We start from the raw sequence: 11,877 nt of genomic DNA on the forward strand, positions 1-11,877 counted from the left end.
CAAATTATGTTTGTTCCTCGACTTCTCCTTGGCCAACGTCTAATGTCCGAGTATTTTTCCCTCATGGCCAAGTCTTCTTTGCGTTGTGCACAAAAGTGGGCCTAGCCCAGGGTCCGAGTCTCTGTAGTTAGGGTCTACATGTCCTTTTGATATTAGTTGTTGTCTGAGGCGGCCAAGGGAAACATAAAAAAAAATTCAGCTCGTTCGCTATGATTCAAAAGCCACGCGGGTAAGTCCGAGACCAAGCCGAGTCAGGCTTGCTCAGAATATACGCGCAAGTGTGTTCGGTAGCTGGGGCAGTTTTTTTTTTTGTTTCTCCATGGGCTTCGTATACGGGCCAGGAGTACGTGTAGTTGCGTGTACAAGAAAGTGAAGTTATACGAAGTTGGTTGGTTGCACGAAGGTCGGATACCTGCTTCTAGTAACTCGTCTTGATGGGTGGGCATTTTGTAGCTATTGTGTGTACATATTTACCTATCTACACACCGATGAAGCGCGGCATACCAAGCGGAAGTAGCAGAAGAAGAAACATCTAATGCAAGGGCCCTTTTCTTTCATCACTGGAGCTTTAAGCAAAACAGCACGAAGCGAAACCTCGGTGGACGAGGTCATGTAGTTATATACGCTGCTATACAAGTGCAAGGACAGGGTTTTGTCGTCAAGATCACGCTTGGAACCGTAACGAGTTGAGTGAGCAGAATCTTTGCAGGCCTTTGAGTTGGTGAGAAGGGCCTAGTTATAACTGCACAGGTATGGATACGGGCCTCAGCTTGATGACGACGATGATGTCCTCAATTTCGGCTTGCGAGGGGCGAAGCAGGACACGAGATGGAGAGAGATTATTAAAAAAAAGAATGCCACACAAACATACGCAAGCAAACAAGCGCAGAGAGCAAGGAACCCCGACAAGGAGAAAAGAAGGAGAGGACTAACCACAGCACATTACGGCGGACGTATTGCGCGGCGGGGTCAATGGCAGGGGTTGTTTGGCAGCAGAGGGATTTGGAACGCGTGGACTTGGCCAAGTCGGGCTGATCGGGCCGCTGAACGTGTGTGTATGTACGTACATACGTGATAGAAGGGCATCCATACTGACGGACATTTCTCGCGGCTTGCTTCTGGCTATCTTTTCTACCCGATAAATATGCTCTTTTTGTTTTTTTTGCCTCTTACTGATAATCATGCCATGTGTCTCCTTGTTCTAGTCTCTCCTCCCCGAGTCTCCTGGGCTTGATAGATGGAACTAGGAATGGTGCCCATTCTGTAGGGCTTCCTACAGGGGGATCGTGTTGATTCTGTCGACAGTCAGGGAGATGCACGCTGTAGCCAAGAAACACGAACAAGAAAAAGCCATGTTTATATTAGCCGTCGAAAGTCGTCGTCATGTTGTTTGTGGGTAAGACGCTTTGACCCATGTGTATCTGTATGTACTTGTCGCTGTGTCCTTGTCCCTATATACTTGGACAGGACTTGTATACACGAATGGGTACCGAGTACCTGTCAGAAACGCCAAGACGCTTTCCCTCTTAGAATTGCCGCTTTGAAGAAGCCAAATACCAGCTTGGCGAGTGAAACAACCGCCAAAGAGGCATCAACATGAGCGTGGCATCCCGTCGTAAGAAGGGCGAAGGGGTTCACGGCCTCTACCGTAAAATAACATAAGTTGCGATGGGTAGCACAGACGACACAGTCACGAAACAGGGCCAGACGGCGATTCGATAACACGACAAGGCTCGTCGAGGCTCTTGGCCAAGCCTCAGCCTCTATGATGCTTGACACATGAACAACCAGTGTGCTATAGCTGCCAGTCAGCATATGGCTAAGCGAACGCCTCGGATAGAACAGGGGCAGTTTGGCATTTGTGCTTTGAAAGTTTAGCGTAGTTATAGTTAGCTATACATTGGCTGCCGCAAAAAGAACATAAAACACACAGACCAGATGGCATTCCGCCGGCAGGCACCAAGGATGCGGCTGCTTGCCCGCCACTCGGCGGCAATGTGATGCTGGCGAGAGGCGTCGTCATAAAGATACTTCTAAAACAAATGCAGATATAGGGACTGCCATGTGTGGGCATGGTACCCTCGCTCACGGCGGCGGAGACCACAAGTTTACAGACGCCCAGTTCTTTGGCTGTTGTTTGTCCTGTTGGCATAGAGCTCAATGGTCTGCTCTAGTGCTAAATAGCTACCCCCGAGTATGTATGTGTATACATCCATTGCATAGTTGGAGGGCCCTGATGGCGGGTAACGTACGCAATGTGATACCAACTAGACCTATCCAGGGAAGAGACGTGGAATTAGGAGATAGCCGTCCAGCCAGTTCCAGCTGCCGCGCTGTTGGTCCCCTCAGCCACTAGTTACAGCTCAACTATGGCTGGCTTACAACTACTTGACTACTTCATGTAGCTATGTAACTATGTGGCTATACAAGTACTGGATATCAAGCCTTCTTCAACCCCCACTAGCCAGGCTTGGGCGTATTTCTTCATTCCCTACAACATCATTGTCTCTGGACTCTCAAATTCCCAAAGACTCCTTTTTGCTCCCATCCTGTGCTTGTGATTAGCGGCCGATGTCTTCGTTTTTCCCGGCTTAGGATAACTATAACTACAAGTAACTAGTTGGTTATATCCGTACCACCATCCTGCACACGAGTAGCTTCCTTTTATGGCTGTCTCACCTTTCCGGGCGCTCTTTCCTTACATCACCGGCCTCTCCACCGCGTGCCTTCTTCTTCAGCCATTGCTCATCTGGCCTTCAGATTTTTCGTTCTCTTCTTTCTCTCCCTTTTCATCTTTAAAACACACTCCTCTCTTTTTATATAAGCCTGCCCCTAGGCTCGCTGATCCACAAACATCTGATTCACATCAGCCATTTCTCCCCGAGTCTCTCATTTTAACTGATCACCAAGTCACCGCTGTCGGCCCATCCACCAACTCGATTAACCGAGAACCCCTTTCGTCAGGCTTACTGCGAGCTGAGACCTCCTCGGGAAGTGTAGTTAAGACGGAAGACCTGTGCCTTGACAAAGCACCCGCGGCTCTAGAAACGCTCTCTGGCTGTGCCGTTGCGCCTTTATCTAGTCGTTCCGTCTTCTATACTCTTCCAGTTTGGTTCTACTGTGCTCTAATCAGCCGTCTTTCTCAAAACTCCCGCCGACAATGAACAACCAAAAGTCACAACCTCCAGCGCTGTCTCTGTGGTGCAAGGCCACTGCTGTTGCCATGATCTTTTCGCACCGTATCACCCGCGGAGGCCCGCGACTGTTGACAGCAGCTGTAGTATCGCTCTTAGTAGTAACTCTCTATCTGACAAGGTTTGCCATGCCAGAAACCTCATTGTCATCCTTGACCAGGCCTCTCTACGACTCATGGCAACCGGCAGACGACGATGAAGCAAGCTCCCCCGATGGTGGGCTGAGAATTGTCGTCTTTGGCACTCCAGACGTTGCTACCGTTATCGAAGGAACTGCCGGAAAGCAAGAAAAGTCTTGGACCGAAAAGCTATGCGAAGAGGTAAGATACACTCAAAGATTACCAAAACTGTCATGATAGAAAACAACTGCTGACATAAACCCCCAAACTTAGCTTCGGTGCAGTGAGCACTTGTCATATGTGCCCAAGACCAACAGCAGCCATGGTCAAGGCGTAGATGCGGCTCTGACTTCCAACAAACTTTGGCAGCACGTGCTTGATACTGTTGCCGCCAACAAGCCCGACTCTAACGCCCCTGGCCATGATTACACATTTGTCAAGGAGCAATACCCTATGCCCAGTCATCCTGATCTGATGGACCAGATAACATCATTCATCTCAATCCCTCAGCCCAAAACAAACCCCAAGGAAACCCTGTGGGTCCTCAACTTTGGTACCTGGGATATCTGGTACCTTTCGGCTCTTCCTCGCGATCTTGCCACTCATTACATTGATTCACTTGTCCTGCGCATCTTCTCGCAGCTCGACTTCCTGTACCAAGAGGCCCTCAACGAGCGATCAATCGCCTTTTCCGACTTTTGGCTTTACTCTCCCGATGAGCTGATCGACAAAACCCACGAGCCTCTCGCGGATTGGAAGCCCCAGGAGATGGAAAGCTTTCGTGTTCTCCTGCCCCAGCTCTTCGATATCTCCATCACCCCTGGCTGGAACGCAGCTCGTCCAGCGCCGCCCTCGCCCCATTCAAAGGCCGAACAGGACCGCAATGCGCTTTTCTTGACGAACCGTTGGAACGAGATGATTGCCAAGCGTATTTCAGAGTGGAATGCCAAGTCTTCTCCTAAAAGCGAGCAGGAGTACGAGAATATGCTTGAAGAGGAGAGTTACATCAAGCTCAAGGTAGCCTCGGACAAGAAGAAGGACAACAAAAAGAAGGACGACAAGAAAGACAAGCGTAGCTCTGTCGAAACCCAGGTCATCAGTGATCGCGATGTCGTTGCTCTCTATGCTGAGCTGACTGAACGCTCCGCTGATCAGTTGGCGAAGCAGGCTGCTGCTTCTGCCAAGCGCAGCCACGGCAAGATCCAGAAGCGCTGGCGCCACAGCGCGCACGTGAGCCCTGACGTCGAACCCATCATGGCGCCACTGCCGAGATGTACCGCAGCCCAGTTTGACGGCCAGATTTTCATTTCCGAGGCCATTATTGAGCAACAATTCCGTGTGCGCAACATCTCGGATCACCTTGGCCGGGGCGTGCGCCCAGACACTGACCTGGCTGTGTTTGATAATGTCAACAAGCCTTGCGTCTCTGGAGAGTCTTCACCTCTGCACCAAAAGGTGTGCTCAAACCCCAACGATTATCTTTTCTTCAGTCTTTTTACCGTCAGCCAGCCCGCAATCAATGTCATTGCCAACCGTGCCAGCGTCATTGTATACGATACCCTGTTACTACAGAAGCCCGGAACCACCAAGAATGCGTCGGAATCTAGCGAGAAGGCGGGAGGAACCGCTGCCGCTGGTGAAATCACGCATAACCCAGCAGATGCGGCAACAAGCCATACTGTATGAGCTTTTTTGTTTTTATAGCGTCTTTTGTTTTGTTGGTTTTTATATGCGGGGGCTTTGTTATACGGTTCCAAGGCCAAGAATGCCTATTTTTTTGTTGCGTCTAGCTTATAATGGCTTGGGATAGCAGATATGTCTATTAGATATTCGTGATGATTTAACAGCGTTAGCTATTGCCTTTTTTTTATCTTGCCATTGTGCCTTGGACGGATTTGTCATGTTCAGAATCTGAGTGAAGAGCAACTGCTTCAGTTAAGGTGGAGTGACTGCAAATAAAATCGTCTTCAAAATAGTAACTTCCCGCCATTACCGCTACGCGCTCTTTCCACAGATGGACTGTGGACACCGTGGTTTAAAAAGCCTCTTGCTGCCTTTTTACCATCGTGAGTCTTTTGTTGTCCTGGAGTTCGTTTTTTAGCTTCAACATCACACCTTTGTGGTTTTGAACTTCCTGACTCAACCAGTCTTGCGATTGGTTCTTGCATCTTACTTTCATCCCCTACAAAGAACCTATACTCTCTCGTCCTCTCCTACCAGTCGGTCGACTTGGCTGATTTCGTGTATTCTTATCAATATGGTTACACATCATAGCTTATCAGAACAGAAAACTACAATCCTCGCCTATAAAATGCTACTTCCTCCAATGGAAGCGCCGTCTGCTTCCACGCCTGCCGCCAATGCTGCTGTTGATGGTGTTTTCTCGAACCAACAAGATGAACCCTCTGACGATCGAGTCCAAGCAAAGGCGATTCCTGTACAGACTATCACCTTGCTCTCCGCCATTGGAAACGAGTTCATGCGTGGCCCTAGCGAGATTTTAGCCTTTCTGGGAGAAAGGAATCCCTTTTGTTCATTTGTCGACCGGAACGACATGGTGTGGCTGATGGACTCAATTGCTTATCAAACCCCATCGGAAAACTCAGATACGAGACAGGCTGGCGAGTACACTGCAGAGTTCCAGATTGCCGTGTTCGAAGCCGAGCCCAAAATGACACGCACCGGCAGCAGTGAGATAATGAAGGCCCTCATTCTCATGCTGGCGCTGGTCGACTCGGATGAAAAGCGAGGCCGTATTGTCAGCCGAGCCAAGCCTTTTCTATCTGATTCAAGACGGGGCAGGTCCGTCTTAGTAGCCGTTGATCGAGACGTGGCACAAGATACCCCCAAGAAAGTAGGCTCCACGGGTCGCCGTGGAACTGCTACAACATCAGTGAAGCTAAGTCAGCTGCAAAACAACATGCCTCACAAATTTTGCGCATATGTGCCCAAGGAAGTCAGAGGGATTCTCGAGGCAGATATTTATATAGCCGATCCCGAGGGTTGGATGGTGATTTCAGGTGAGTGCTTCACCGCTGCACTAGAGAATAGTCAAGAATAATCTCACTAACCCATGCTATTTCCCCTCGATAGACATTGATGACACGATCAAGCTCACATGCACAAACAACGCCCGGGACATGATCCGAGAAACTCTGATCGGGGACGGTACTCCTGTTCCTGGAATGCCCGAGTTTTATGCTCACATCCAGACAACTCTACCGCCAGACTCGGTGTGGTGCTATATTACTGCCGCGCCACACCCCCTGTATCCGTTTCTTCGAGAATTTAGGACCAAATACTATCCTGCTGGTCCGATTTTCTTGCGTGACTTCTACTGGCACTCTCTAACGGGACTGGTTATCAGTTTTGCCAGAAGCACATACTCATACAAGCAGGGCCGTGTCCGCCGGTTGCATAACTGGCTACCCCGGCGCAAAGTGATCTTGATTAGAGACTCAAGTCAAGCCGACCCCGAGGTATACGGTAGTATTGCCCGCCAATTTCCGAATTGGGTCATGGGTATTATGATTCGGCGAGTTCCGGATGCTGGCAATCCAGGATTGGGAGCAGGTATCCCGGAGACTGGAGCACAAGACAGAAACACAGATGCGCGTTTTGAAAATGCTTTCCGGAAAGTCCCCCGAGAGAAGTGGACAGTATTTGATGAGGCGGCGCAGGCGCGTCTGTTTTTTGATGGCTTGCGGAAGTGAGTGATTGAGTGATATTAGCAGGCCTGATATTTCTCTCTACGACTTTTTAGACCCAATACCACAGCCTCCGGCAAGTGTATAATATTGCTTAGTTACTTCAGCTTATCAATGTTGAGTATGACTGGCTGTGAGCCTTTGCTTTTGACGGCGAAATCTGGTCTTTGCTCTAATTCTCATGACGGGTGAATGATGGAAAGAAAGCATAAGGAAAGAGACTGACAAATTTTATCTACAGAATAGATCAAGAAGACGCAGCAACCGGAAAACATGCGATATAATAACAACAAAGACTACAAAGCTAAATCGATAGAAGACGATCTAATATGTGAAGGCCTTACAACTTCTCAGGCTGAATATTGTGGCACCAATCACGTCCATGATTCACTTGCCAATCACAAAGTCTTACTTCTAAGATGATGCTGACCAGGCCCGCGATGCAAATTCCTGCACTGTCACTCACAGTGGTCGCAGCCAAGCTAAACTCACGATCCGCCAGGGGGACTTCCTCAAGAATCTTTGCAAATGTATTGACGTACACTGCTCCGCCCAACAAGCCCTCCCAGACTACCACAGCAAAAACCACGTATACGTTGGGCATAAAAAAGAATAGCGCCTGGAGTACGAGTAGCACGAGGTTCGCCAGCTGCAGCAGCGCCGGCGGATAAAGCGCGCGCAGGCGCACCCACGGCATCGATGACCGTGATATAAACACACCCAGCTGGTACAGAAAGCCATAGAACGGGTAGAACTCGCGGAAAGCGCTAAACGGCGACGCTGGCGCCAGAGGGAACAAAAGCACTGGCGCGACGCCCTGGTTTATGCTATATTCTGCCACGTATACGAGTAGAAGGGGCGCCATGTATGGCACAACTAGCGAGCGTGCGCGTGCCAGGTTACGCTGGAGAGACGGCGGGAGTGTGTTTCTGGTCCCCGAGCCGTGGAGAGCGCACACATTAGTTTCAGCGAGCAGTGGTGCGGAGTGGCTTGCAGTTGATGCAGGGGCATCGCGGTTAGTGTTGGCGTCTTCGCTGCTTGAGATCTGGTGGTATCCGTTGCGCTCGCCGGCGGCCTTGGCCAATGGCTCGTGGGGGAGTAGCATGAAGAATGAGATAAACATGCCTAGTGGCAGGGTCGCAGCGACGAGCAGCGCGGTGCGCACACTGAAGCTTAGCCAATCGGTCAAGATGACGTACAAGCCGGCGCCAACAAGCCCGGCAGCGCCGGTGCCGGAGCCCCATGCGGCCAGGGCGCTGGCGCCGTAGTAGTGAGTCAGGCCGAGAAAGGAGAGCTCGCCGCCGCCAGAGCTGAGGGAGGCAAGGACGACGCCGAACAGCTTGGTGGCGATGGATGCCGAGGCGGGCGCGGTGGCGACGAGAAGCATGCCGCTGATGGACAGGCCAATAAAGACGAAGACGCGCGTTGCGTACGGCACGCGGTGGATAAAGTACGGCGCGACGAGCTTGGTCGCAAATGACGGGAGGACGTCAGCGAGCAGGACGACGCCCTTGGGCACGGCACTACCGACGAGGTCTTGTGCGGCGGAGAGCAGAATTACGTAGAGAACGTTGTTGATGAGGCCTGTTGGGGGGGGGGGGGGGCACAGCTGTTAGTTCTGTGGTGAAAGGAGAAAAAAAAGGGGGAAGAGTGCGGCGTACCGAGAAGCCAAAAGGCGAGAATCATTGAAGTCTCGGGAGTGGAAAGCGCGGCGCGGACGCGGGCTTTGTACACGGCCCATGAGGAGGACGGCGAGCCTGGCAGGGGCAGCCGCCGGATGCCTGACGGCAGACCCGGCAAGCTCATGGCGGGGGTTAAAGGATAATGCGGGAACAGTGTGGTGTGCCTGGATTCTGAAAACCCAGCCTGGTTGCAAGCACAGCTCGGAAGGAAGACGGGCTTACCAGTCGGCGGTTCTTTGGTTGCTGGATTCAAAGACGAGCGGTGTGTGGGTGGGTGGTACGCCGGCCGGACTTACAGGGATGGACAGGGGTTGAGAGAATTGTGGGGCTGGTGTCGGGAAATATGGGTCCGTGGCACTGGAGTTACACAGACGTGTGGGAAGGGATGAAAGAGAACTTGGATCGAGTGTGTCTCTTGTTGATTCAGTAAGTTTGAGTTTTGGGCGTGTCTAATTGGGGGGTTCACTGGATGGATGGAAGGGTGTAAATAGGGACCAGGAGCTACAGTTGATAAATAGTGTCCGAGTCATTCAGATGAGCACGGATCTTAGTGGACAAAGGGCAGTGAGCGTTGAGATGAAAGGATATACGTTCTGGCCTCACGCGGGCCTTTTTGCATATCGAACTCGAGGTAGCTCGCCATGCTTGAGCAAACACAGCCCTCGTATTTACAAGCCAGAGGATACCAAAGATATGATCAAGAGAGAGACTGTCACCAACCATTACTCAGGTCCCTATGTAGCTGTGGAAAAGTGGGCCTTGCGATCATGTGACAGGCCGTCCGCACCTCAAGCTTCCGTCGGTCTGGTTGGTGTAACCTTTGAAGCTCAACAAAAGCTCTGCATCAACGTCATCAACTTGAAAGAAAAAAGACCGACGCCATGACGCCCATTTTCGATTGGCCCCAGATACGAGCCGTGTACTCTGTTGAAGTGAGTTGTTCTGACGCCATCCCAACAAACCAGACAAACAACAACCGCGTGTTGACTGGAGACTTCTATGAGTGGCTAGGGCGATACAGCGATGCCCGAAGGGGGCTTGCGCGTGGGCAATTCGAGCTTCCACATGGCAAAAGGAAGGTTTTCCGAGAGAGCCTTTAGCCAAACCGACGCAGGTACGAGTGACGTGGGTCGCTGCTGGCCGTGGCAATCCGGCAGCCAAATGCACTCTAGACTAACCCAGTGGAGGGTGACCCGCGCTAGAAATGTTTGACGCGCAGTTCTGCCCGTTCCAGCCGCTGGATCAGCCGCCAGTGTTTGCGCTGGTGACTACAAAGCACGTGGGTCGAGCTGGACGCCGCAGCCGTGAGTACCACACTGACAGTGTCTGCAGATTGTTGTGGGGACGATGAAGCCGCAGCCAGTGCCAAAGGACACAACGCCGTACGCCATTCGCACAATCATCTATGATGCTGATGTAACTTAGTTCGCCCCTTTTCTCTTCTGCGCAAACGTCCTGTGGAGCTGACATGGTCTTGCGCTTGGCGGGTAGCTGGATAGTTGCAACTGCTGCTGTGCGTGGGCCTTGGACGGGGACGACAACCCGGTTATTTGTGTAGCCGGCACAAGCGCAGTTATCAAAGTCTATGCACCAGATGGCGTGTTAGTTAGAGTGAGTATGGGCAACACAAGCGACTTGCTTGAGCATGTGCCTGTGTCCCTCTGCTTTGTTGCGTCTTGCACGACTGTGGCTAACTTGTACTCAATAGACACTCGTCGGCCATGGAGGAGTGAGTGGCCGTGTTCCACCGATAGGTGGTATTGCAAATGCTCTGCTAACAACAGTCAAGGAAATCAATGCGCTCCAGACATCCCCGGCAAACCCGCACATCATTGCCTCGGCGTCTGCAGACGTGACCATGCGCCTGTGGAATCTCAGCGGCCCCTTCAAAGAGAAGCCGTGTGTGTGCATCTACGGCGGCGATACGCACTGTGACGATCTCCTTGCGATGGTGAGCCCATTTGATGGCCCTAGCCCTGGCCCCGCCCCGTTGCTTCGTATCTTCTACTGATTGTTAGTCTAGGCTTTTCACAAAACCGGCCGTTGGCTGCTCTCGACTGGTAAAGACATGGTCATAGCCCTGGTAAGCTGCTGCTCGAGAAGCTCCGAGGCCGTTCGCTAGCAACTGACGTGATGCCCAACGGTCATGTAGTGGGTGGTGCCAACGCTGCCTGGCGCGCCAGAACCCGCCATCAAGCAGATTCTAGCGCCGCAATTCGCCAGCTCTGAGATCCACAACGCCATTATTGACTGGTAAGTCGGCGTCTCGATTTTCACACGCTCGCTCGCCTTGTTAACAGCCACAGCGTCGCCTTTTGGGGCGACCTCATAGTCTCACGAGACTGTTATGAAGGCGGCCAAATAATGGTGTGGCAGATTGAGGGCTTTTCCTCGGCCAACCCGCTGCCCGTGGACACCATCGCGCCCTTCTCGCACGAGCCCAATGCCTTTTCGCGCTCCGCCTTTGCCACATCGGGTCACAACAACACGGGCCCGTTTCTCTGGCGCCACCTGTTCAAGCTGGCCGCGCCACCGTGCGACACGCAGTTCTACATGCGCTTTGGCATCCACACGGCGTCGCCCGACGAGAACCACCACGCGCCCGAGGGCCTGCTCGGTTTTTGCGACGCGCACAGCCAAACCAGCTTCTGGAGCTTCCGCGACATTATTGAGTACTGCGACTACGTGCGCGAGCTGCACGAGGCCGTCGAGGAAAAAGCCCGGTGCGAGGCCGATGGCACGCCGTGGGCGCCCAAGGTCGCCGACCTGCCGCTGGGCGTCGAGCCCCCGCTGTTTCTCGAGGTGGACGAGGAGATGCTCAGTCCCAAGGCCAAGTCTGGCTCGGAGTCCAGACGGAAGCGCAAGGACGACGCGTGCACGGACGGGCTCAACGAGGACCGCGTCGGGTTCCTGGAGCAGTTCTTTCCGCGCGACGTGGTGCTGCGGTGGGAGAGCATGTATGATATCTCGAATCCGCTGAGACCGCTTCAGCCGCACTGGCAATGCGGCGTCGCGGGCAATCCGCGCGTTGGGAGACAGGTGGCGTGGAGTCCGTCGGGGGAGTGGTGCATTGTGTCGCTGAACCGGAATACCGCCTTTTTCATGGAGCGGGTGCCGGTGGAGAGTGACGGGGATGAAGAAGAGGGAAGCTAAATGTGCGGGAAGTTTGCGTGGT

The 11,877-nt window shown here is 52.4% G+C and overlaps 4 protein-coding genes across 4 annotated transcripts; 3 read left to right on the forward strand and 1 right to left on the reverse strand.

The window, feature by feature from the left end:
* Nucleotides 1–3,160: 3,160 nt before the first annotated feature.
* BROUX77_000265 (uncharacterized protein) lies at nucleotides 3,161–4,999 on the forward strand (the record flags this gene model as incomplete). Its single annotated transcript, XM_073747211.1, has 2 exons — nucleotides 3,161–3,514; nucleotides 3,587–4,999. The coding sequence occupies 2 exons, from the start codon at nucleotides 3,161–3,163 to the stop codon at nucleotides 4,997–4,999; spliced, it is 1,767 nt and encodes a 588-aa protein (XP_073608502.1).
* Nucleotides 5,000–5,624: 625 nt separating this feature from the next.
* Nucleotides 5,625–7,026, forward strand: BROUX77_000266 (uncharacterized protein; the record flags this gene model as incomplete). Its single annotated transcript, XM_073747222.1, has 2 exons — nucleotides 5,625–6,333; nucleotides 6,407–7,026. The coding sequence occupies 2 exons, from the start codon at nucleotides 5,625–5,627 to the stop codon at nucleotides 7,024–7,026; spliced, it is 1,329 nt and encodes a 442-aa protein (XP_073608503.1).
* Nucleotides 7,027–7,360: 334 nt separating this feature from the next.
* Nucleotides 7,361–8,826, reverse strand: BROUX77_000267 (uncharacterized protein; the record flags this gene model as incomplete). The annotated part of the gene is made up of 2 exons (XM_073747233.1): nucleotides 7,361–8,604; nucleotides 8,682–8,826. 2 exons carry the CDS (start codon nucleotides 8,824–8,826, stop codon nucleotides 7,361–7,363), a joined length of 1,389 nt encoding a protein of 462 aa, XP_073608504.1.
* A 757-nt stretch (nucleotides 8,827–9,583) lies between these two features.
* Nucleotides 9,584–11,855, forward strand: BROUX77_000268 (uncharacterized protein; the record flags this gene model as incomplete). The annotated part of the gene is made up of 10 exons (XM_073747244.1): nucleotides 9,584–9,634; nucleotides 9,714–9,816; nucleotides 9,905–9,981; nucleotides 10,035–10,118; nucleotides 10,194–10,313; nucleotides 10,411–10,431; nucleotides 10,492–10,653; nucleotides 10,726–10,785; nucleotides 10,855–10,955; nucleotides 11,003–11,855. 10 exons carry the CDS (start codon nucleotides 9,584–9,586, stop codon nucleotides 11,853–11,855), a joined length of 1,632 nt encoding a protein of 543 aa, XP_073608505.1.
* Nucleotides 11,856–11,877: the final 22 nt, after the last annotated feature.

The sequence above is a fragment of the Berkeleyomyces rouxiae genome (genome assembly GCF_048999995.1).
Source record: "Berkeleyomyces rouxiae strain 22BRR77 chromosome Unknown BrBRR77_ptg000001l, whole genome shotgun sequence".
Lineage (NCBI taxonomy): Eukaryota > Fungi > Ascomycota > Sordariomycetes > Microascales > Ceratocystidaceae > Berkeleyomyces > Berkeleyomyces rouxiae.